This window comes from Mustela putorius, unplaced genomic scaffold (genome assembly GCF_011764305.1).
Source record: "Mustela putorius furo isolate JIRA1106 unplaced genomic scaffold, ASM1176430v1.1 tig00000430_pilon_pilon_pilon, whole genome shotgun sequence".
NCBI classification, from domain to species: domain Eukaryota; kingdom Metazoa; phylum Chordata; class Mammalia; order Carnivora; family Mustelidae; genus Mustela; species Mustela putorius.
Genome location: NW_025421377.1, coordinates 813,341 through 839,898, shown reverse-complemented (window position 1 = coordinate 839,898; position 26,558 = coordinate 813,341). Strand labels below are relative to the sequence as shown.

At 35.1% G+C, this 26,558-nt stretch overlaps 1 protein-coding gene across 4 annotated transcripts; it reads right to left on the bottom strand.

The window, feature by feature from the left end:
• Positions 1-1,886: 1,886 nt before the first annotated feature.
• On the bottom strand, positions 1,887-25,152 carry GUF1 (GTP binding elongation factor GUF1). Of its 4 annotated transcripts, none has more exons than XM_004764904.3 (17): positions 24,767-25,150; positions 22,670-22,781; positions 22,369-22,517; positions 22,024-22,104; positions 20,871-20,948; positions 19,648-19,731; positions 15,424-15,488; positions 14,330-14,533; positions 12,867-13,006; positions 12,014-12,137; positions 11,184-11,316; positions 10,009-10,152; positions 8,982-9,115; positions 5,834-5,935; positions 4,442-4,561; positions 2,853-2,889; positions 1,887-2,063 (listed from the first exon to the last, which is right to left on the bottom strand). In XM_004764904.3, the coding sequence occupies exons 1-17, from the start codon at positions 24,929-24,931 to the stop codon at positions 1,926-1,928; spliced, it is 2,010 nt and encodes a 669-aa protein (XP_004764961.1). In that variant the 5' UTR covers positions 24,932-25,150; the 3' UTR covers positions 1,887-1,925. The 4 variants fall into 4 exon arrangements, 3 of the variants coding, with proteins under 3 accessions (XP_004764961.1, XP_044935637.1, XP_044935638.1); XM_045079702.1 differs by having other exon boundaries at positions 24,758-25,148; XM_045079703.1 differs by lacking the exon at positions 5,834-5,935 and having other exon boundaries at positions 24,758-25,150.
• Between the last annotated feature and the right edge of the window lie 1,406 nt (positions 25,153-26,558).

Genomic DNA, 26,558 nt, shown 5'->3' with positions numbered 1-26,558 from the left:
TGTTATTTCTGTGCTTTAAATGTGCTAGGTAAAACACAATTTAGAAGATCTTTCCATCACTGCCCTTGATTTTAGGGGACTAGTTTGAGTCAAGCCCATGTACTCAAGACCCTCAGCACACTGGTATCTGGCCACTCTAACTCCGTAACTCAAAGGCTAAGCTGCTATTAAAGAACAAAGAAGCCTATTAGATTTCCACAAGGCAATAAAGCATGGCAGCTAAAAAATGGTAGGGTTTGGATAAAGAAACCACTGTTTGAATTCCAGCTCTGTCAACTACTGACACCAGCACAAATAAGTCTGAGCTGCCAGCCCTGTATGATAAGGTGGTAATAGTACCTGTACCTCAACTGTTGTATAGACTGGGGAAATGCCTACGGAGCTCAGCTCAATGGCTGTCATATACTCAATAAATGGTGGCTATTCTAATACACATATTTAAATTATTGTAAAGTTTGCAAAAATGTCAGTATTGTTAAGGTCCTCTGGGGAATATACTTAGAAGGCACACAACTCCATATCATGAAAATCATCTGTTTAGGAGAATGGTCAGGGGAGAGAACTTCAGCTTATACTAAAAAATTTGAAAACTACTTTTATCACTACTACTAATACTGCTTAAAGGAAGAGAACTAAATGTATCTAAATTATACACATACTAATAAAGCACAAATATTAAATGGTAGACACATGGTGCATACTTTGTGCCAGGTACCAACCTATAACTTTCACCTGATACTGGTAGAACAGAACATTTAGAAATTATATGTAAATGCTCTTCTAGTTTCAAATATACTACTCAAAATACAAGTATTATGGAACCTCATATTTCAACTGTTCTATTACAGCTAGAGAGGACAGGGAAGATACCTGAGCAGATGATGTAAATAGGACAAAGTCACAGGTTAATTAACTTCTATACACAATTTTAAGTAAATCCCACTATCTTATAGTTAGAATTACCTCATTATGTAATAATCCTAGTATAAAATACATTGATAGTCTTATCCCTAAAAGACATTTACTTCATTTAGTTCATTCAAGGTACAGAACAAAATTAAATGGCTAAAGTATCTAATTTACCCTCTGGTTTGTTCACCAACAGTGGAGGTAAGAACACATGCTTTGAAGCATGACAGCCATTCACTGGCTGTGTGACATCAAGTTAACGAAAGCTTTGTGTCATCAACTATGAAATCTAGACAATAATTACTAAAATTGCTATTAATAACAGCCTCTGCTAACACCAAACACCTACTGCTTTGCACCCAATGCATGTTCATGTTAATAGCCCCTACCCTTATTTTAATTTAGATGTGTATTAAACTTCTATTTATAAAAATTTTAACAAAAACTAGACAGCACATGTTCAGCTAGAATGCTACTGACTTTTTAAATAACTGACTGCTATAAATCTAAATTTATGCAGCTAAACAAACTGATACTTAGGTGATTCTGAAAATATCATAGACTTGAATTAGAATCTTAATTATGGGGTCATTCAGTGTAAGAAAAAATGTTCAAGAAAACAAAATAGTTAAGATTCACTAAACATTACTGTGTCATACACTGAGTATTTTAAACATACTGTATGATACAATCTTCACAACAACCTATGGAGGTAAATAACAGCATAATCCTGACTTCACTAAAGAGTAAAACAGAGAGGTTAAGTAATAATTTACCTTGCTCTAGTGAGTGGTGGAACAGAAATGTGAAACCGGACAATATGGCTTCAGAATCCAAGTTCTTAACCCACCTACTACTTACTTTTCAAAGAGCAAATAGGTTCTTTAAACCTAAAAACCCAGAAAGCACCTAGCAAATTTTATAGTTTTCATTGTCATCAACATATAAATTATGAAAAAAATTAAAAGATACACAAGTTTTAATTTATGAAAATTCACTGTATTTTTTTCCACCAATTACTTATCACATTGTGTTTTTAGAACTTTTATGAAAGCATCTTTTGGAACTTCAATGTTGCCAATTTTCCTCAGTTTTTTTTTTCCTTCTGCTTGTCTCTTCAAAAGTTTCATCTTTCGGGTAATATCACCACCATACTGAAAAATATTTTTAAAAATTGAAAGTTCAAATCACTCCACAGAAAATCATACAAGTACAAACAGACATCAACAGAACTATAATAACCTAACAGTTATTACCCATGAGGTAGACATCCGCAAAGTTACTTTTCTAATCACCTTCATAGCAGGTCATAATTTAACATCTCAAAGAATAATAAAGGGTTTATATATTTTTTAGATGGAGATGAAGATCACCAAGGAAACCCAACATTATGTTATGCATGTCAAGAATTAATTATCAAGCCTCTTACTGATTCAAGTCTTAAAATTCTGGATCATATAGCCGTAGTCTAATAAATTCACACAGGCATAACTGGGCCAGTCTCACATTAAGGATTTAAAAAAGCATTAACCATTTATTTCTCATAACTGAGTTAAGAAATTTTAATAGAGGAGACCACAAACGGCAAAGCCATGTAGGAGAGGTGGATTTCAAATTGCCATACTCTTCCCAGAGTAAGACACAGTCATTGTCTTCAAAATTTCTCCTTATAAATTAGATCAATAAAACATGTTATCCTGATCATAAGTATTACAAAAATACTTCATATAAAGGAAATTTTTATAAATCGGATGGAAAAGAAAGAATGTTATCAAAATGAATATATTAACAGTCAAGCAGAGATATAACTATTTAAGAAGAAAACTAGAGATGAAATGGTTATTATAAAAACAATGGAAACCAATATATTTATATCTCCCCCTTACTTTAAACTCAAGAAAACAGATATATTAATAAAAAGTAGAATACAGGCAAATACGTACACATTTTGCCAAAACGTTTTTCCTATAAGCTTTCACACTGTAAAACAAGAAATTTTATATAAAAATTGTATCATTTCAATATACTCTTCATAAGAATTTTATTTTCAAAAGCAATCTCCTCTTTGCAGATTTAAATAATCATGTCATACCTAAGTAAAACTGCCATAAACAAATAGCTCAAATGCTCTTGCATCTATTTTTATGTATTTGACATAAAACAGAAAATGGATTCAACATGAACATTAACATAAATTTTATTAAGAATAAAAAACATCAGGGCTTGTGGGTAGTCTTGATTTAGGCCAAATTCAAGAGTAAGTATAACATCCTAACATCATTTCTGGCTCAACCTAAAACTGTTCTTACCACTACTACTTCCAAAAAACTGAAAAATGGTTATCACATTACTAACTCTACCACATGTGGGTTAAGAGTGACTAGGAATATAAAAAAATTATTTCTTTTATAAAGCCCTTTTCAGGGCAAACTAAATAATTTTAATATATCCACCCAAACAGATACAAACTAATGTATTTCTACAGTGTTTCTAAGAAATTTAGAAATTTTAAAAAGTTCCATTTATATGTATTTCTTTTAAGATATAAAAACCTATTTTTTTTTCCCTCTCTAAGGTATCTTCTACCTCAACACACATGTTGGAATTATTTGCTATTTTAAATTGTGCTTTCCAGGATAATCCCTAGTTATTAACTATGTTCTGCCCAATCTCTGGGTACTCATGAAATTCAGAACAACTAACTAAAACTAAATTGCCTTAGGAAATGAAACTCACTGCAAATATAGGCATAAAATTTATCCCATGACTATGTAAAATGTTGGCTGTAATTTCACCACTACTGATACATGTAGGTTTGGGTTTAAACTACAACTGATTGGCAATTTCCAGCTAGGGGACACTTCTGATTTTCCAGAAACCAAGGAAATATGTTACACAATATTTCCTGCACTTACTGTTACTAGTAGAGCAGCTTATTCTGTGTTCTGATTTGTGTATCACATCTCTCATACATAAAGACCAATTCTCTACATAAATTAGTCTATCTTCAATGTCTGCTACAGATCTCATAATCAATCTACAATACAAAACTCAACATGTTAGCATTCCTCTGTCTGTCAACCCTCTAATCTCTAAATTGGGTAGTTCTGAAAAGTGATATTAAGTGCTTCAAGTAAAAACCATAATTTAGTTTTATCTTTTGGAAGAGTATCTCCAAAACCTTTTTTTCCCCTCAGAACTTCTTAAAAAGTTTCAGTTGCTATTAGTTTATAAGCCATACCTTACCCAGGAAATTCAGTAGTCATTCAGTAAATTGAGTGGAAATAAAGCAATTCCTCAAACCCATGCCCACTATATTATTATAAATAATATCACTAAATGTTAAGTAAATCAACAATTATCAATTAAGTGGAATTAAAAACAGATTAGTATTTATTTCTACATGTAGGAACAAAGTCTATGCCAATGTGAAGTTAAATTTTTCAATATTATTTCATAATACAGTTCCAATCCTATCATTTCTAACCATTTGCCATTTCTAAAACAAGAACAAAAATGAATTTCAACTCACGTTTCTCTTGCAATGATTTTACTTCCAACAGCAGCCTGAATTGCTATCTCAAACAGCTGCCTAGGAAGAGAATCCTTAAGACGTTCACATATGGCTTTGCCAACAGAGTGTGCTTTGTCTCTGAGAGAGAAAATGCAACTATTTACATATCATAAATATGAACATTTCAAGTACCTTTCTAGTCCATATGCATAATCAATGTAAAGGTGAGTTCTCAAGAAGATTCAAATGGAATTCATCTGTCATAAACATCTCTTACTCTGAATCATATGACTTTTCTGACTGCAAAAATAACATTATGACCATTACAGGCAATGTAGAAAAACATACATAAAAACCATTATTGGGCGCCTGGGTGGCTCAGTTGGTTGAGCAACTGCCTTCGGCTCAGGTCGTGACCCTGGACTTCCAGGATCAAGTCCCACATCGGGCTCCCAGCTCCCTGGGGAGCCTGCTTCTCCCTCTGACCTTCTCCTCTCTCATGCTCTCTCTCACTAACTCTCTCTCAAATAAATAAATAAAATTAAAAAAAAAAAAAAAACAACAAAAAAACAAAACCATTATTGATGCCATACCCTTCATCTATAGAAAACCAGTGTTAAACATTTTAGAATGTCTATGTTAAAAACATATATCCTTCCATTATTTTCCTGTATATGTTTGATATTTTATAGTTTGAATCATAGTGAATATATGTCTAACCTTTTATTTAATAGGCATTTTATGTCACTTAAGATTATTTCATAGTATAATTTTAATAGCTTAACAGGATTATTAAAGAGGTGCTCCACTATTTATTTTTATCAATGGGCTGAACATGTAGGAGATTTCATTTTTCATTATAAAATTAATATAAAAAACGTCTTGTTCTTAAAAAGAAAACCTTTTTGTTCTCAATTTTAAATCTATCATAAAGTTTAAAACCGTTTCTTCTACATTACTCTGGTGAGGGAAATACTTCTTTCCAAGACACTCTCCTTTTTAGCTATTGCAATTCTATTCTTTCGCATTTAACAGTATGGAAAAAGAATGGAAAGAGAAACTAGTACAAGGAAATTTTTTTCTTTTTAAAGATTTTATTCATCTATTTGACAGAGAAAGATGCAGCGAGAGGGGGAACACAAGCAGAGGGAGTGGGAAAGGGAGAAGCAGGCTTCCCACCAAGCAGGGAACCCAATGCGGGGCTCAGTCCCAGGACCCTGGGATCATGACGTGAGCCGAAGGCAGCAGCTTAACAACTGAGCCACCCAGGTGCCCCAGTACAAGCAAATTTAATTACTTGTAAGTTTTCAAAATATAGCTGTCAAATAAAAATAAGTAATCCATAATTAAATAAAAACATGTCAAAAGTGGTTACTTTCACATTCCATGATTAGTTTCTATTCGACTTACTTGTGTACAATAGTTACCAGCTCCTCTACAGGATTTCCATTCAGTAGAATATCCATTTTTACAAGTTCTGCAGTCTGGTAGCCCGCATCTTCGTAATCAAAACTAACAAGAAAGAACATCCAAGTAATAGATAAACATACTTCCCAAAAGACTGCATTATTTTTCTTTGCAAAACATTTTTTCTAGGGGCACCTGGGTGGCTCAGTGGGTCAGAGCCTCTGCCTTTGGCTTAGGTCGTGATCCCAGGGTCCTGGGATCGAGCCCCACATTGGGCTCTCTGTTCGGCAGGGAGCCTGCTTCCCCCTCTCTCTCTCTGCCTCCCTCTCTGCCCACTTGTGATCTCGGTCTGTCCAATAAATAAATTTTTAAAAATCTTAAAAAAAAAAAAACAAAAAACATTTTTTCTACCCACTCTCTTACACCTGACCCAAAGATCTATCAAAATAGTAAATATACATTTCACATAAACAGGATCTATATGACCACAGTGAGGAACAAACTCCCTCATCTTTTCACATTTACAAAATGAAAGGCAAAAGCAAGGGAAACATGCTTCACAGGGGAAAAGAAAATAAACTTGTAAGCCAGTCTAGGAAAATGGGACACAGAAGGCAAATGTCACTTTCTTCCCAATGTTTCCTCCCAAGAGCTGGCTGGCTGTAGACAACAGTATGTATTAATACGTCATTCTCCAAGATTCAGTAAGTATGGATTTGTTTAGCTTTCTATTACCAGTTAAATAAATGCTATGGTACTGATAGTCACTATAAATAAGATTTTTGGATTTCTTACACTACTCTTCGGCTTAAAGCTTCACAGGGCTTTTTTGAGGATGAAATGAGTTAATCCGTGTAAAGCACTGAAACAGTACCTAATACAAAAACAGTGTTTAAAACAGAGCCTAGCTTAGCACTTTTAAAGCACTTGATTAGCATCTGCTATTACTATTAAAAAATATGGTAAAAGCTTACAATGCTAATCAAAACAGGTTTAACTCTCAAAACGGAAGTTTAGTGAGAAAGAAACTTTCATTATGCTTACATATCTTTTAAACTATGGATAAGAACATATATAGTCCTAAACTGTCTTAATTTTAAAACAAACGAATGCCTAGAGCTGCTAATTTTTGGTTTCTAAAGCAAAAAGGTCACAAGTTGATACTAATACTCTCTAAAACCATAAAAACCATATTACCTAAAGTTTTGCTAAAATCCTTTCAATAAATATTAAGCATTTACTATATGAAAGATATCACCTTAAGTATATGCAGAAAAATAAAATCTAGACATAGTCCCTCGATTTCACCTGTTTATAACTTTAAAATTCTCTGTGCTCCAAAATTTTAGAATTTCTTCATTCATTTTTTTCCAAAAGAAACCATTAAGCAAACGTCTCTGTTTCCAAGCCAGCCAAATGGAAACCTAATCTCTATTCAAAACACCGATTATTCATTCAACTGTACCCCTGGATGCAGGAACACATTTAGGACTCAAAAAGGCTACGTGCAGGCTTAAGGACAAACAGTTGCATCAAGTTAAGTATGAGAAGCAGCCTCACGACAGTCCTCAAATAACAAAGGAATTCTTCTTCTGACCCAGCTGCAGAAGATTCTTGCCACCTGGTATAAGAGAAATTGTTCCTTATCGAAGTCCAGGAGAGGCCAATGGCTAGGCTACTTAGACTATGATGCATTTTTATTCTTAGGAACTGACTACATGTAAAAAAGATCCATCTCGAACATAAGAATCACCTTAATTCTGAAAGGTGGCATTATTTTATTTTCACATAGTTCAAAATTAAATATGTTTTTTCATTAATCTGAAGTACGTTTAAGTTTCTAAGCTAAAAGATTTTAAGACCACTTAACTCATAAAGAAGTATCTAAATGCAAACTACAATTGACAGACTTCATTAAAAATGTTTATAAACACTCAGCTCAGTAATTATTCTTTTAACCACAATAATTTTTATTTTTGTTTGTTTAAAGATCTTATTCATTTATTTGTCAGAGAGAGAGAGCACAGCAGGGGGGAGAACAGCAGCCAGAGGCAGAGGGAGAAGTAGCCTTCCCGCTTAGCAAGGAGCCTGACTCAGGGCTCAATCCCAGGACTCTGTGATCATGACCTGAGCTGAAAGCAGATGCCCACCTGACTGAGCCACCCAGGCGCCCCACAGTAACTGTTTTAATGACATGCTGCCTCAATTCGTTCTACTTTAAATCCCACTGCCACTTATTTGCTTATGTTCTTGTCTGAAAGAAGACACATAAGAAAAAAATTGGCTGAAAAGGTATAAAAAAGTTTCTCAATACATAAAAAAAAAAGAACACTCCTTTGTATCAATTATAATAACTCTTTCATCTAACACTCATTTCATAAAGCTAAATTTCCAGATCACTGTAGCATGTTCTTTGAACACGAATCTTTCTTTGAATGTTAGTATTAAATATGCCCGCACATGCATGGAGGTGCATGTGTATTTTACAGATGTGAATGTTCATTTTCCCTACTTTCCCAGTGTACTTTATACTTTCTTTAATATCCCAATATATGTTATCCAATAACTTAAGATCTCAGGGTATTAAGGGCATCTAGACTTATTTACCCCAACATAAAATACTCCCAAAATGCTATGCATGGAGTTCTTTGTTACTTAGTATTAAATCTTCCTTCACTTCTATCAGGTTGTTCCTCCAAACACTCCTGGAGATTAGACAATGGTTTTCATAATGTGGACCACTTATTCTGGAAGACCGAGTTAATAAAGTGTCCACAGGTATGGGGACACATGTAGCATTTTTTACAGACTAAATATGTACTTCTGTTTTCCAAATATATACAGGTGCTCCTAGGATTATATAACACAGGAATCCAATGTGCCACCATACAAATGTGCCACTAAGATCACAGTGGCTTTGAAAAATTACATGTAATTTTTAATGGACAGAGGAGTATACTCCTTCATGAAGAGGACACTATAATTTTTTTATTAGAAGAAGGCTAAAAGTTTTATGAAGTAAAGGAACTCATTCTTCCATAAGCAAATTAGGAGTACTCTCTAATACTTTTAAGGTTGCTTCAAGCCTTTCTATATTCATGTTGGTCAGTATTTCAAAAGAATTATCCAGGTATCTGAATTTAAGTTTTACCTAGCATATCCAGAAGACAAGGATTTCAAAGAATCATAAAAATCCACCACAATTTCATTCAAAGGGAAGAGATATTTAAGCATAACTCTATTTTGATCAATATACATCATATTCTTTTGAACTGCTCTTCGAGCCTAAAAAAGAAAAAAGAAATGTGTTTAATGATAACCTATTGACGAAATGATTTACAATGACTATAGAAAGAGGTCAATATCCCAACCTAAAATTTCCTTACAAACCCTAATAAACAGTGAACAAAATGAAGGAATATTTAACAAACTTGCAAATAACACTTTTAATACAGAGACAACTATTTCATATTTTAATTGTATTTATTACCAAAGCTTTTAATCCTTTGTCTTTATCTAACAATTTTATCTTTTTAAAATTATAGAGTACTTAATGATAAACCAAATTAACAACAGATAACATCAAAGTTCTGATTTCTTGTTTTACAAATAAACTTAGTCCCAAGAAATTAAGCAACTGACCCAAGTTTTCTAGTTTGTGATTACAGAATTAAAATTCAAGTCCACTAGAAATCATTTGAGAGTTCTTTCCAATATATGTCAGAGTACTTCAAATAGTTTTTTTGAGGACTATGATTTATAGATTAAGTCCTTTATTACATTGTGGCAAAAACTAAGGCAAAATAGGGAATACCCACCCTTTAGTCAAAAGTGTAAAGTATTACAGTAATCTTTCAAACTATCCTCACTTTCAAGTACTATAAAGGCTAAAAGAAATTGTTCTTTGAGCTAGTAAGTATAAATAAGCATCAAATCTCTTTCCTGTGGGCTAATATTTCAAGTCAGAAGTATATCTATACCTACATCTCTCATATACATATATATATACATACATAGTATGTGTATATATATACACATTAGATATAGATCTTTATGAAAAGTTCTTACAAATTCAATGTGCTCTACAGAGAGAAAACTTTCAGAAGAAACCTAAGTGGGAAACCACTGTTAGAGAGGACTAAAATTTACTTTTATATTAAACTGTATCACACTTATACCTGGCAAAGCATCATCACTTTTCCAGTGTATTCATCTGGTGTGATAATTGTACCCAAAACAACTGGTTCCAAATATTCTGTTACTTTTGATTTATCAGGGAATTGTGCAGGATTGATGATTGTAATTTCCTTTTCTCTGTATTCCTAAAAATAAGAAAAATCACCAACAGCTAAAAATAAGTCTTAATTACCACGCTTTAAAATCTTTTAATTTATAGTAAATGTTAGAATTTATTATAATTGCATTTGCTGAATTAATAAAATCAAAAGAATTCCTAAAGGTTAAGCTATTATCTTAACAGGTTTTGTATTTTATTGTATTTTATTTTTTTTTAAAGATTTGACAGAGATCACAAGTAGGCAGAGAGGCAGGCAGAGAGAGAGGGGGAAGCAGGCTCCCTGCTGAGCAGAGAGCCCAATGCAAGGCTCGATCCCAGAACCCTGGAATGATGACCTGAGCTGAAGGCAGAGGCTTTACCCCACTAAGCCACCCAGGCACCCCTAACATGCTCTGTACTTTAAAAACCACCCAATCATAACCCCTTAGTAACAATTTTTAGTAAGTAATGTATCCCGCTCATTGACATCTACTAAGCACATCTTATGTACCACTTAGAAAAAATATGATGTAAAAGTGCCCTTATAAGGCATTACCATTAGTTTCCTAAGTTCATTTTGTTGGAAAATATTTACAGATGCCAAAGTTAAAATTTGTTTAAAATGAAGAGACTACCATTCAGATAGAATACTGTCTCTATCACTCAGAGACAATACTGTCTCTAACACTACCTTGAAGTCTAAAATTTCCTATAGCCAGGTAGCCATGAATACTTCACCTTTCATTAAGATAAACTACTTATGACCAAATTATATTCTTAATTTCTGTACTGGATTTAGACAGATAATCAATGATTCTGCGTTTTACTCTCAGTAACAGGATAGTATCAATAATACATAGATTTCTATCAGGTTAAGAAAAATACTGCATAAATTAGTTCTCAAGTGGCTTCTTCAGCATTAATCATAAAATAATTCAATTTTTAATGCTACTAATCAAGAAATATTTCATGTAAAAGCTAGTCAGGTAATGGTGTACTAAAAAGTTTCTCCTGCGTTCTGCATATATAGACACACACTTATTTAGTTTTCCCTTGTATGCTGGTTCACAATAGTACCTTTATCAATTTTGCTGATGAAAGAACAGCTTTATATGGAACAGTTGGGGTTGTCAAAATTACAGAAGCATTATATTCTTGCTCCAGTCGCTGGTTGAAAACTTCCATATGCAAAAGTCCAAGAAATCCCAACCTGGGGGAGAAAAAGGCAAACTCCAAAATGTTTATGCATCATGCGCTCTGGCTTCTTTGACGAATAGAGTGTTACAGACTATAATACTATATTATGCATATATTATTTATATACTATATATTTATATATTATAGTATTATAAAAAATTATAAATAATAGAATATTATTTTGTGGGGGATGGGTAGAATCAAAAGGCAATCCAAAAAAAAAAAAGGTCATTCAAGCAATTCACATAATAAAATGCTAACAAAACTTCATTAAATAGGACTGAAAATTTCAAAAAAAAATTTCTATTGGAATTCTATTTAAAATTGCCATAAAGTTTACCCATAGAGTATGAATACAATGTGAAATAGGCAGATGTTTATGTTGGTTCACTCTACACTATTAAGAATTTATCTTCAGAGATGAAATGTTCAGGACCAATGAACCACTTAAACTTTACTTTTCAGGGCGCCTGGGTGGCTCAGTGGGTTAAGCCGCTGCCTTCGGCTCAGGTCATGATCTCAGGGTTCTGGGATCGAGGCCTGCATCGGGCTCTCTGCTCAGCAGGGAGCCTGCTTCCCTCTCTCTCTCTCTGCCTGCCTCTCCATCTACTTGTGATTTTTCTCTGTCAAATAAATAAATAAAATCTTTAAAAAAAAAACAAACTTTACTTTTCAATAAAAATTTGATCCTACAGAGAAAAGAATCTTACCTCCAGCCAGCACCTAAGGCAAGGCTACTATCCCGATGAACTGTCACACTGGAATCATTGATAGTCAACTTTTCTACAGCACTCTTCAGGTTATTATATTCAGATTGGTCTATAGGGTACATTCCTGAGGACACAACGATGTCTAATTATCACATGTGAAAATCTGCCTAAAAATAAATATGCAAAGCTTCCAGGATCAAAATTAATCATCCTCATCTCTCACATCCTCCAAAACTCAAATGACTGACTCTGCCTAACGTGGGAGTAAACAAACTTCACACTTCCTAGTGACACAAAGAAAGGGAGAAAAGCAGTGCTAGATATCCAGCACAGAGTAACTTGATGACCTTCAACCAAGCCTTCCTTTTCCAAATGTCTTTAACATCACAGAGTAGTAAAAGGTTGTGAAGTCGTGCATATGAGAGGTAACACTATCCTCTGCCATGTCTACACCAGTACTGTACAATATTAAACAAAGTCCAACTAACAGAAAGGCAGTCAGTAAATGTCCACTGACAATTAGTAATGAAAACATCCTAACTAAAAAAATATTCCAAATGCAATGATTTACTCTCTAGTGAAACAAAGAAAATCTATGTTCTTTAAATACCAGAGAACTCATTTAAGAGCTTATACTTTCTGACAAGTGATAAAAAAAATATGTAGGAAATGATCTCCCACATCAAGTTGCACTATACATACGAAATTAACTGATACATAAATAGCACACAAAAAAACTAAAAGAAATAGAATATTTTGGAATTAGCTGTTATTTAAAATGAGTATTTCTAATAATTCTTATTTCAATTTACATAATAAATTGGCCCTCATCCTGCATTTGTGAGCTCCTCACCTGCAAATACCATTGGTTTCGCTGATTTAAACCCAGGCAAGGGCTCCACTGGTTGTTTATGTAAATATAATGTATCTCCTATTTGTGCTTCAGTGACATCTTTCATCCCAGCAATCAGATAGCCCACCTGTCCTGCATATCTAAATAAAATTATTATATGGAAATATTTACTGCTTTAATGTTTCAAGTGCATACTCACAATTACCCTTCCCGGAAATTATTATATTTTCCAAAGAAAACCTCATCTAATTCAAAGTAAGTATTACGTATCAATTCTCAACACTAAACTGTCAGCAAAAGAACATACCATGCCTTACAGTCCATTATCAAGGACCTCTAAAACACAAGTCTATGGCCTTCCTCATGTCTCTGCCCACCTCTGCATATTAAACAACAGCTTCCAAATATAATGTAAACAAAGTAAAACTAAGCTCAGAAACACAAAATAACTTCTTGAAGTGTAAAACATTATTTTATTAATGAATTGTGTCACTAATGTGCTCTAAAAAAATAAATTTTTAAAACCAAGCAGAAAAATGTGAACTCTAAACAAATCTGGCACCAATTTGATGTTTCTCTTGTATGAAAAGAGCATATCCCAAGATTTCAGAGTTTTAGCTTAGTTTCTTTTTTTTTTTTTTAAAGCAAATTTCCTACATGATAAACTAATTTACATTTAGGATAAGGTATCAGAATCTAAAGTGAAGATACAGTAATGGTCAATGTATGCACTACATGATGGAATACAGACTTCAGAAATCTTTTGAGTAAAATTAAAATAGACTTTATGACTCTATTAAATAAAAAATGTATTGAGCAAAATAGTGCTGGTTTTAAACAAGCATTAAACTATCAAGTGTGACCTATATGGCCACTACCTTAATTTTTACAGATGAGGAAACAAAGACCTTAGAATGCTCCTGGTATGTGCCAGATGATTTATTTCATCAGTACCTTTCAGTACTGATGGAGCAGGCACTCTGTATTTGTCAGTGAACTCAGAATTCAGTTTTTCTAATACACATGACCTTACTAACCCCATGTGCCATGGATTTTAAACAAAGTTTTACAATGAATTCCATACAAAAGGAAAAAATTACCAAATTGTCTTCACTACTTTTGTGTTGAAAAATCTAACTACAAAAAAATTAAATATCAAAATTGATACCCAGTATGATTTGGATGGTGACAGAACCATCTCTTTCACTGGCTCATCAAATACAGCAGATCATAAAATTTGTTATGACTAGTAAAAAGGAATAAAAATATATCAAATTTATACTGTCCTTCACACATGAGATTCCTTTTGCAAGAGCACTTAATATTTAGGTGCATTAAATTATCAGTTTGGGTTTTTCTTCTCTGACTTACAATACTGGGATCATTCTAAGCATACCAAGCTGAGAAAAGCAGAAATTGCAACACATACAAATCTATTTTAATTACTACTACAGATTACTTACAGTTTATGTGCTGGCTGCTCATTAGGATTCAGAACTCCTACTTCATTAACTTCATATGTCTTTTTAGTATGTGCAGATACAATTTTATCTCCTTTGGAAACCACTCCATCAAATAACGCTACATTGGCTATCACACCCCTATACTGGTCAAATGTGGAATCAAACACCAAAGCTTTGAAGGGATTTTTGCGATGCACTTTAGGACTATTAAAATAAGTAAAAAGAAAATGTACATATAATTAATTAAACTCTTAATGACTATTATTTAAATATTATTATGCTTAATTTATTCTAGTACCTAAGAAAGGCTAATAAGTGACAGCCAAAATAAAAATATCTTCCCAAAAAGTATAATGCCTATTTTTATATTAATTTTATTTCAACCTTGAGTTTAAATGTTTTAATATGATTTATGAAACTGATGAAATACATTTATTCAGTATTAAAACACAATAAATGCTAATTTATTCAAGTCTCTTTATTACAATGATTTTTTTTTTAAGATTTTATTTATTTATTTGATGGAGAAAGAGATCACAAGTAGGAAGAGAGGCAAACAGAGAGGGGGAAGCAGGCTCCCGCTGATCAGAGAGCCCAACATGGGCTTGATCCCAGGACCCGAGACCATGACCCGAGCCAAAGGCAGAGGCTCAACCCACTGAGCCATCCAGGTGCCCCTATTACAATGATTATTATTATTTTTTTAAGATTTTATTTATTTATTTGACAGACAGAGATCACAAGTTGGCAGAGAGGCAGGAAGAGACAGAGAGAGGGGGAAACAGGCTCCCCGCTGAGCAGAGAGCCGGATGTGGGGCTGGATCCCAACACCCTGAGATCATGACCTGAGCCAAAGGCAGAGGCTTTAACCCACTGAGCCACTCAGGCACCCCTATTACAATGATTATTAAGAAGAGAACTCATTCACCCTTGTTTGCTTTCTTTTTCTATACTCGACTTGATTTCTATGTACAACTAAAAATAATGTATTATCACTCACCACATGTATAGTCTAATCTAAAATTAGAGATCAGACTGATGGCCTTTGTACTATTAAAGATAAGTAAAAAGTACAAAAATAGCAAAATACTTACGGTGGTATTCTTTCAATGACTGCCTGAAGAACTCTTTCAACATTTGTTCCAAGTTTAGCAGATATCTAAAATAAAAAGTATATTAAAAAAATAAGGATTTAAAGACTACTTTTCTATCCAGATGACTGAGCTTTATAATTAGAAAAAAGAAAGAATTCTAACAGTTATGAATTTGAAGACAGTAATAAAAGGAAGCACAAAGCATATACTATACTGACAAATGTCCTTCCAATACAGTTAGGTGAGTCTGTGGTTCTTGGATTAAACTGCAAAAACATTCTGATTACGGTAATGAAAGAGCAGTGGTCTTAAGAGTTTAAAAACACCTGAGTAACAGTTATGACTCTATGGACTGTATGACTTGAGCAATACATATTTGAGCTTCAAGTTCCCCATCTAATAAATGAACATTCATGTTTTTCCTAAATCTCAAGATTGTTGTGTAAAGAGAATAAACAATATATGTGGATAACACACATGCAGTTACAAGGGATATTACTACTATTTTTCTCGCACTGAGAGCGCAAGCCTGAAGACTCAAAAAACACAGGTATGACTCAACTTTGTCATAACTAATAGCTGGACTATCTCTGAAATCTTGATTTTAAAACCCATTTCCTAAACATCACCTCTTAACCTTTAAACTCTCTCCGGATCAGTTTCTCAAGTCAGCACTAAGGACAGTTTGGACTGATAATTGTCTTAAGGGATTTTTAACAGAATCTATGGCATGTCACCTACCCACAAGATGACCATAGCACCTACTCCCCAGTATAACAACAAAAATCACCTCCAGATATTGCCAAATGTTTCCTACAAGGAAAAAATACCCCCTAACGAGAACCACTGCTCTAGACTCCAGTACCTTCTTTGCAACAATCCTTCAAGTTCCCATCTCTAAACCACTGAATGGACTATCTCCTTTCACTATTAGCCCCATGCCCCTTCCTTTCCCAGCGGAAACTCCGAGGTCCACTATTTACAATCACTGTTCAACCACTACCGATTCTCTCCCTATCATAAGGTTGGTAAAACTCAACTGTGACTGCTTCCAACACTGTGTCTTACCTTTTTTTTTTAAGACTTTATTAATTTGAGAAAGAGCGAGTGAATGAGCACAAGCGGGAGGAGGAGGGACAAAGGGAGCAGCAGACCCCCTGCAGAGAATAGAGCCCAACACAGGGTTGGATCCTAAGACCCCAAGATCATGACCTGAGTCAAAGTCAAACACTTAACTGACTGAGGCACCCAGGTGCCCCAGCAAGTGTCTTTTCTGTGCCTATAATACAAAGGGCTCAACATTACTGGAGAAAAATCAAGTAACTGGTCTGGAAAGTTTCTCTGAATTCATGTCCACACATCTGAACGTGCAGTTAAACTTCCTAACTTCCCAAGATGCAACCCATAGTAAATTCACATTACCACTCAGTAAGGTGTTTCACACTACCTTCTTTTTCAATCTACACATTTTCCCCTCTGGCCAATTCACTCTTGTTGATGACTCTGCCTGCTATTTTCTTTAAGGAAACAGAAAATATCACAAACTTCCTTATCCAAAATATATGAATTTATCTGTATCTATACTCACAACCTCTTTGCAGTTTCTATAATTTGGAAATTATTCCCCCTTCTCTGAAGACTCAATCCTTCCATACTTTTTATTCTGAATTCGACTCAAATCCTTCTCTAGTTCTTACTTGTAACACCCTCAAATTCACAACAATGTAGTTTGACTCTTAGGATCTTTTCTCTACACTTTTCCCTATGAAACCCTATTTGTTTACCACATACATGTTAACAACTCCTAAGTATCTATCTCTGACCACAATTATCTCCATGAATGCCTGAATTAAAGATTTATACAGTATCTCTTGGGGCGCCTGGGTGGCTCAGTGGGTTAGGCCGCTGCCTTCAGCTCAGGTCATGATCACAGGGTCCTGGGATCAAGCCCCGCATCGGGCTCTCTGCTCAGCCGGGAGCCTGCTTCCTTCTCTCTCTCTCTGCCTGCCTCTCTGCCTGCTTGTGATCTCTGTCAAATAAATAAAATCTTTAAAAAAAAAAAAAGATTTACACAGTATCTCTACTTGGATGTCTAATAGAAAAAGCAAAGCTTTCTATTTTCTCCTATATCATTTCCTTTCCAACTCCTCCTCATCTAGTAGCAGCTACTTGCTTAAACCCAAAGCTACCCGATTCTTCCCTTTATTCCACTTCCTCACATGTAACCCACACCAAATCTCTCCTATCCAAGTATCTATTTCCTATCTCTCCAAATAAACATCAAATCTGCCGAATTCTCCAACATCAACATCACATACTTAGCCACCTGTATAAGCACTTTAGCTATTATAGCAAACCAATTTCCCCTCACCTCTTATTGTTTTCTAATGAACTCTCTATAAAGCAACCAGATCAGTTTATTTTCCTCACTTACCTTAAAATCCTTTATCATAGAATCATTTTCAAACGTCAGCACAGCAAGAGTCTCAGCATGACCTGATTCCTGCCTATCCCTACAAAGCCATCTCATCTAATGTGCTTCTGCTCTGTTCCTTAAACATGCCAAACCTTGCTAAACATGCCAAGCCTATACACTTGCTCCTTCCTCCTCTTGGAAGTTTCTCCCAACATTCATTTCTTTAGTCTCAGTTCATCAGAGATGCCCTAAGTTACTCTGCATCATAGCATCTGAGAAAAAATTACTTTTCTATAGTTAAGTATGATACTCCACCTGAAACAACACAATCTGCTAAATGAATTTTCTTGATAATACCTGTCTTATTCAATAATTACTACACTTACTCACTTACTTCTTTCTTTACTCATTTAATGACGGCCTCCCTAAGGAAAACATAACACAATGATATCACAGTCTTATCTAGCCTGTTCACAGCTGTGCCCCTAGCTGGCACATTCCAAATAAGTATCTGAATAAATTTTGTAAAGATGTATTAAAATCAGAATAGTTCATTATACTTTAACATAACCCAAGTTATGACACCACAATTCCAGGACTGCTTTATAATGAGGTCCCTCTTTGTAATAAAAACTATTAAATTCTCTATGTGTGTATCTATCTCCACAGGGAAAAAAAAACAGTTTTTCAGTTAATACCATGTTGTATGTAATCCTCCACTGTGTTAAACAAAAGAAAATAATTCATCATCTAAAACTAGCTTTTTCAAAAAATCAAATGAGACCGAAATGGAAGCTGATGCTATACTGTTGCACTGACACACTTACAACATAGCACAGCACAGTCTGGCCATGGCTATTCAACACCTAGTCATCATTTAAAAGGTAAATAAAAAAATTCAAATTTGAAGTAATATCAACTTTGGGTGCCTGGGTGGCTCAGTTGGTTAAGCATCTGCCTTGGGCTCAGGTCATGATCCCACGGTCCTGGGATCAAGTCCCATATAGGGCTCTCTGCTCAGCGGGGAGCCTGCTTCTGCCTCTGCCTCCTTCTATCTCTCTGTCTGTCATGAATAAAGAAAATCTTTAAAAAAAAGGTAGTATCAACTTTGATATAAATAAAATCTGTTGTTTAAGATTATTACTATATCTAGTTCTATTATTAAAAAAAGCTTTGTCAATTCCAAAACTAATACATACAAATGCCTTGTAATTAATTTGAATCTGTTCTTTAAAGAGAGTATTTCCAGGCATGCTGGGGTGGCACAGCCAGTTAAGCCTCTGACTCCTGATTTTGGCTTAGGTCATGATCTCAAGGTCTTGGGACTGAGCGCTGAGTCAGGCTCTGCACTCAGTAGGGAGTATACTTGAGGATTCTCTCTCCCTCCACCTGCCACCCCCACTCTTGATACTCTCTCCGTAAAATAAATATAAACAGACCTTTAAATAAATAAATATATAGAGAGAGTATTTCCACAGAGGCAAAACACTAACAAGAAATACTACTGTAATCAGGTGCAAAGACTTGTATTTTAGTCCTGGCACATTAGCTAACCAGCTCTGTAATCTTAAGAAAGTGATAAAACCTTTGTGCCTTAGTTCTTTCAACTGGATTGTAAAAATAATTCCTATCTGTCCTAACCATGTAATAAGGATTTTTGGTGAAGATCAAATGAAATATTAGTAAAAAGAACTTTGTAAAACTATGAAAACTTTATATATCGATGGGCTATCAAATACTATGAAATTTCACTTAGGCCAATACCCGACATTTTTTAAAGCATGTCTTCAAGAAAAAGGGTATTTTACCTTAATACATTCATCACTTGGAATATCAAACACTTTTTCAATTTGCTTTTCAACCCTTTCAGGATCAGCATTCTTCAGATCTACCTTAAGAAAAAAATTCATTATGTCTTAACACAGTAAAAACAAAATGTATTACATATTAATAGCATTCAGACAATCAAAAGCATACCTATGATAACTGATACCTCTATTTTTCATAGGCAATATAATTTTAACAAGTATGGCTACCGAAAAACAGAGGGTAGGCAAAGCAGAGCATGCAAAAATTTTAGGAAGCAGGCAATTCAAGGCAGAAGAGTTCAATAACAACGTATCAACCAACACCAGGTAAACTGATTTTACAAGTTAGATGTAACTTATGACAACAAACTGTCTTACCATAAACAACTATGCCTCATTTAAACTTAACTCCATTATAAAAAAATTCAACTGAATGCAATGCAGTTTTTTTTTTGGTTTGTTTTTTAAAGTAGGATCCATGTTGAGCAGAGCCCAATGCAGGGCTTAAACTCACAACTGAACTGAGATCAAGAATCAGACACTTAACTATCTGAGCCCCCCAGGCACCCCATAATGAAGATTTTTAGATTAAGATTCTTTATTAATTTCAAAATATAAAAGCTAAGGTTTACCAACAGTACTCAGCTTAGTACTTAACTGTTATGTTTCATATGTTACACTGTTTTCCCCAAGATCTTAAGTGCTTTTTCTTTTCCAATATATGTTTTAGAGTGATAAACATAATTTTTTGGCTGCTGTGCATATATTTCTTTCCTAAAGAAACAGTCTTCAATCACTCCATGTCAATTCAGGGAGACAGCCTTCTCAACTACGTGTAAGGATACAGGAGTTTGAGTTGCACTTCTATCATGTGCAATTTAAAGAAATAAATCCTACCAATACATTTAATATATAATTGAAGATTCCTCATATAAAAAATAGTATACTTAAATAGTCAAACACCTTTTAGAAAATAAAATAATAAACATTATTGTTGTTTCATTAGAATCACCTTGTTTGTTTATTTATTTATTTATTTATTTTTGGTTTTATTTATTTATTTGACAGAGAGTCACAGCAAGAGAGGGATACAAGCAGGGGAAGTGGGATTCACGCCAAGCAGGGAGCCCAATATGGGGCTCGATCACAGGACACTGGGATCGTGACCTGAGCTGAAGGCAGAGGCTTAACTCATTAAGCCACCCAGGCACCCCTAGAATTACCTTGTTTATAACTGGAATTATCGACAGCTGTGCTTCAAAGGCAAGAAAGAAGTTTGCTACAGTTTGCGCTTGAATACCCTAAAAATATCAAGACAGAAGATATTGATATGACCATTCTACCATTTATCACAAAACTTATAATTTAAGCTACTCCATACATCTTCACCAAAAGCAGAGGTACAGAGTAAAGTACAATGTCTATACTTCCATGAATATATATAAAGTATTTCCACAAAGGAAAAATGGCTAACAAGAAATACTATTATAATCAGTTGCAGAAAACTTGTGTTTTAGTCCTGGCACATTAGCTAACTAGATCTGTAATCTTACAGTGATAAAACCTTTGTACCTTAGTTCTTTCAACTGGATTTCAAGAATAATTTCTAGCTGTCCTATCTATGAATCTGGCTAAATCCTTGTGAAAATTCCTTTCACTTTGGGGAGCATTACTGGAGACAAAAAAAAAGTGAAACATGAACCTCAAGGTCATGAAAGCCTACTAAAGGCACAGTCATACGATATGGTTTATAAAACCCTGTACTATGTGTATAAGCTAGATATAAACTTTCCCTGACAGGAACAAGAAAGGTTTAACACAACAATTATGTTGGGTTTTAAATGAAAAGTTTGTGAGAAACTGAATTATATCAAAAGCTTAGTTTAATAGTACATAATAGGTCTTACATCATCAACAAATATGTTTTTATGGTTCTCTTTATACCAAACAAGAACCTGGTAATGTTACTGACATGTTTCTTTAAACTTAAAACATTATTACCTTAAAATCACCCAAAATAACCTCCAAAATAGATTCATTTTCAAGTTCTGCTAAAAATTAATATTAAAACCCCCAATAAAGAACTACTAAAAAACAAGTATTTGGTAGGATGAATGTAAATATAATATACTTCAACATTCCCTTCATTCATCTGATCAGCTTAAAGTGTTTAAAATATGAACTAGTCAATTTCACAGACTGCTTTAGCGCAATAAAATTCAAAGTACCAGGACTAAATCATGTGCTTTGGCTTAAATAATACAATAAATCTTATTATTTTCAAACACAAAAATTCTATTTCCAAAATACATTTTAAGGAAAATATCCTGAAATAACCTAGAGCGTATCACACCACATGAAATTAAAAGTACCTACCTCGTTTGCATCAACCACAAGTAAAACACCCTGGCAAGCAGAGAGTGATCTGGATACTTCATAACTAAAATCAACATGGCCCTGCAAAACAAAAAATATTGATATTTCTAAAGTTAGCTGTAATATTTTTAGGGAGGAGCATTATGGCAAATCTACTGACTCCCCTTGATAAAAAGTTAGTCATTTCTTTTTTTAGCCTCTACTTGTGAAACAATTACTCAAACATAAGAACACTGAGAAAACAAAGAGCAAAGTGTTTATGTTCAGTTCAAAAACTGAACAAGGATTTTTCCCCACTATTCATACAAGGCTGACTTAACAAGAGAGATAAAATATTAAACTTACTGGTGTATCAATGAGATTTAAAAGGTACTGCTTTCCTTCACAATTATAGAAAAGAGATGCTGTCTGGGCTTTAACAGTGATTCCTCTTTCTCGTTCCACTTGCAATTTATCAAGAACCTGCTTATTATTTTTTGTTTTATCAATTGTGCCTATAAAGAGAAATACTTATTGATACTTCAACGGGCTTTTAAAGACACAATATTACATATAAAATTAAAACCAAAATTTTAAAAATCATAGTAAAAATGATGATTAATTACTCATGGCCATCAATTAACTATATAACATAAAATGAAAATACCTGTTAGTTCCAAGAGCCTGTCAGCTAAAGTACTTTTGCCATGATCCACATGTGCAATTATACTGAAATTTCTAATATTTTCAACAGAGAATCTAGATAGGTCAATTTTTTCCTAGAAAGGGAAGAAAAATAAAACATTTATGAGTATACATTTTGCATTATATGAAAAAAGAATATTAATTCAAAGATTATTCCTTTAGTCTAAACCATTTCATGTTATAACATTCCTATGACAATAAAAAGGTTTATGGCTAAACTCTAATTACAAGCAAATGATTAAAACCACACTTATCAAATGTATCAGTTTCACAGTCAAGGTGACAACCAAGCTAAAGAAGAGTCCTTTATAAATATTTCCACCACTTAGAGGGCCAATGAGGAAATGAATTTATTTTCATGAAAGAAGAACACAAGATACCTAGAATTCCTGATCAGCCTTAGAGTGCCTGGTCTAATAAAACTGTTTGAAGCAAAAACAAACAAACAAACAAACAAACAAAAAAAAACGACAGAAAAGTTTTAAGAAAAAAAGGAAATTCTTTGTCATCACACATTTAGTCAGCAGTCAAATCTATTTTAAAATCTGTGCTCCTAATAGAATCTTCAAAAGTTTAATCAGATACAATTATGCTATTTAGCAACTTCTTTGGAGAGGGAAAAAAAGATAGCAAAAAAAAAAAAAGGAAAAATCCTCTTATCATTCAAAATTTTAAAATATTTTAAAATGTAACTCCCGATTTTTAGTTATATACATCTTCTTTAATGTTTTATGTAGACTCATTGCAAACTGCTAAAAATGGTTATTCAAGTAGAATATGCCATCTTTTTGGGTACTCTAAACGTTTTATTTTTTCAAGCAAATCCATCTTATAATCAGCATTAAAAAAGTAAAATTCTTGGGGCTTCTGGGTGGCTCAATTGTTAAGTGACTGCCTTCCAGTCATGTAATGATCCTGGGGTCCTGCGGTCCTGGGAACAGCCTCTGCGCTGGGCATTGGGCTCCCTGCTCAGCAGGAAGCCGGCTTATTCCTCTCCCACTCCCCCAGCTTGTGTTCCCTCTCTCACTGTGTCTGTCAAATAATAAGTAAAATCTTAAAAAGAAAAAAAAAAGTAAAACTATAATGAAATACAGAATACTCAGGGGCTTTACGTTTTCTTTTCATAAATGTTCCAATACAAAGCAAACAATGAAAGTGCAACTTACATTTGAAAGAAATTCTGATTAAAAACTAAACCTGATTTGTTTGCCCGGTGTATTTCCCACACTGCCCTTAAGATTGCCATTCGATTAAAAAGATACACAGGACTGTACCACTTTTAAGAACTTGGAATTGCAAGATAAATCCATTTTACATTCCACAAGCATGTTAGAAGAGGGCATTATCATACTTTAAGTCTTGTTTTTTTCCAGGTACTCCTAACTTGTGTTCAATTACTCTACTTCCCTGCCTAAACTGTATCTTTTCCTAGTAAATAAACAGTGTCTTTTTTTAAAAGTTGCTGAATTCCTCACCTTCTCCACCACAAGAACGAACACTCAGAAAACAAAGTTTGCTTTGGATCACTTAAAATCAACTAAGAAACAGAAGCTAAAGCATACCCAGCACGTCTTCCATTCTAGATATCGGACTAAAAAGTCTTATTCCTTACGTAGTTACCATCCTCAGGAAGAGCCATTCTTTTATTCTTATCTCATTCATTTACCACTGAAAAAAAGTTACAGGACGTTCAAGTAGCTTCCCCAGGCCACAGAGCTAGTAAGCTGCAGGAAAATGGAGGTTACACTAGCCTCTTCAGCAGGCTTGTAGGAGAATTCAAAACACGCAAAACCCCTGCATCAGTGCCTCGCATAACCAATAAATTAGTTACTGACATTACAAGGCAGTGAACTCGGGAAGTGACTTGCCCAAGGTCACCGTGGGGAGCGGTGGAGCCTCCAGAAACCCGAGAGCGAGGCGCGCTCTTAGCTCTACCTCCCCCACGCAATCTCAACCCGCATTCACACGCCGTCTAGGAAGCCCCTCCAGCCTACATTTTTGCAAGGAACGTCCCCCCCTAGTTTTAAAACACGGTTAATCAGAGACTCATGGGGGTCACCTTGCGGTCGGCAGAGCTGTAGAGCCGGTCGAGAGTCCTGGACTTGGCAGCAGCCTCACGGGTGGGCGTGGGACGAGGCTCCAGGAGCCCCCGATGTGCAGCTGCGGCGGCCCACACCGTGAGCGCGCGACCGTGCCACCTGCCACGACCCACAGGAGTCCACATCCCTCCGCGCTACGGAGGCGTCAGGACAGGGTCTCGGGACCGTTCGACGCCATGGCCTGCGCCCCAAGTTTGCAAAGACGCCCGCCGCTAAGAGCCCAGAGAGAAAGACGCAACCAGCGTTACGCCGCGGGAGAAGAAAAAGTACTGTGGCCGCCGTGGCCCGACTAGAGCTTCCGGCGGCGCGACACCCGAGACGCAGCGCCGCGGGTCGGCGTCCGCAGGTCGCACGGCCGGATGACGTCAGCGCGCTTCCGCGAGAGGCGGTTTGGAAGTCACGTGGGGGCGAGCGCTGCCCTAGTGTTTGTTGTAGTCTGAAAGCGTGTAGAGATTCAGGTTCCTACCAAATACCAGAATAATAGAGCAAATATTTTAAAATTTGAAAGTCGAAATAAACTCCCCCTGCTGTTACTGATGTGGCTAATATTTTACTGCCTCTGTAAGGAAACGGGCGGTAAAGTTGATTCCAATAATGTATCCTGGGAAAGTTTGGACCAGAACAAAAGGTGGAAAAGAGTTACACCCTGAACTGCCATAAGTCTCCCATTATTTTCAAATTACGGTTTCAACAAATACTGACCTTGCGGAGGGCAAGTCTTTGGCCAAGTAACGTGGGTGATGATAAGAGATCATGAGACCTCTGTAGCACGTTCAGTGTCTGTCTCCCACTCTCTCTTTTGGGCTTTTCTGGAATATCTGAAGTTTGGTGCAGGGGAATGAGACAACAGCTGCGTTGATGTTCACCGTTGTATTGGTTCTAGTTCATTGTTGGAGTACTATAAATCAAAACAATACTTGATACAACAGTAATTGCTACCACCTTTGTTAAAGAGTAAATTTAACAGCTACCTTGAATTATAATGAACACAATAATTCATAGCAGTTGCATATAAATCAGTTGCAAAGTGCAAGAATTTGAATGTTATTCTCTTTGCTTTCACTATATATACTGCTATTATATACTTAATATTTTCCTTAAATCAAATTACCTTTTATACTTAATTTATTTAAAAAAATTTTGTATCATTACCATAAATAAAAAAGCATTGTGACCTGCCATGAATTAAAATAAAACCGTAAAAATAAGTGTAATTCGTTTAAAAAATTGATTCAGTGCTAAGATCTCACCTAGTAAAGGCTCTGAATCTCTCTTCATTAAACATATAGATTAGCAGGACTCCTGAGTGCTCAGTCAGTTGAGCAACTGGGGTGGGGGTTTCATAATCGGGTGGTGTGTTCCAGTCAGATGTCTGGCTTGGAGCCTGCTTAGGAGTCTCTGTCTCCCTCTGGCCCTGGTCCTCTCCCCTAACTCGTGACTCTTACTTGTGGGCATGCTCTTTCTCAAAACGAAGAAGCAAAAAACAAGAACAAACAAATGTAGATCAGCAGACATTAGAGAAACATTAAAAATGTTATGTTAAAAACATAGCAGTAAACAAAGGTTTCTCTCCTTGACCTAATTAGTAGTATTGAAATAAAATTGAAAGGAGAATTTTCTTGGGGCAACTGGGTGACATAGTCAATTAAGCATCTATCTACCTTCTCCTCAGGTCATGATCCCCAGGGTCCTGGTATCCAGCCCCAGTTTGTTGGGCTCCTTGCCCTGCAGGGAGCCTGCTTCTCCATCTCC

Bases quoted from the DNA above. Each gene is read 5' to 3' on its own strand.
- GUF1 (XM_045079702.1), bottom strand. From the start codon at position 24,931: ATGTGGACTCCTGTGGGTCGTGGCAGGTGGCACGGTCGCGCGCTCACG. The intron at 22,105-22,368 runs GTAAGTTTAATA...TTTGTTTTGCAG, and splicing joins TAAATCTCATTGATACACCA to GGCCATGTTGATTTTAGTTA. The intron at 9,116-10,008 runs GTATAAGTGTGA...TTTCTTTTTTAG, and splicing joins AAGTGATGATGCTTTGCCAG to GCTCGAAGAGCAGTTCAAAA.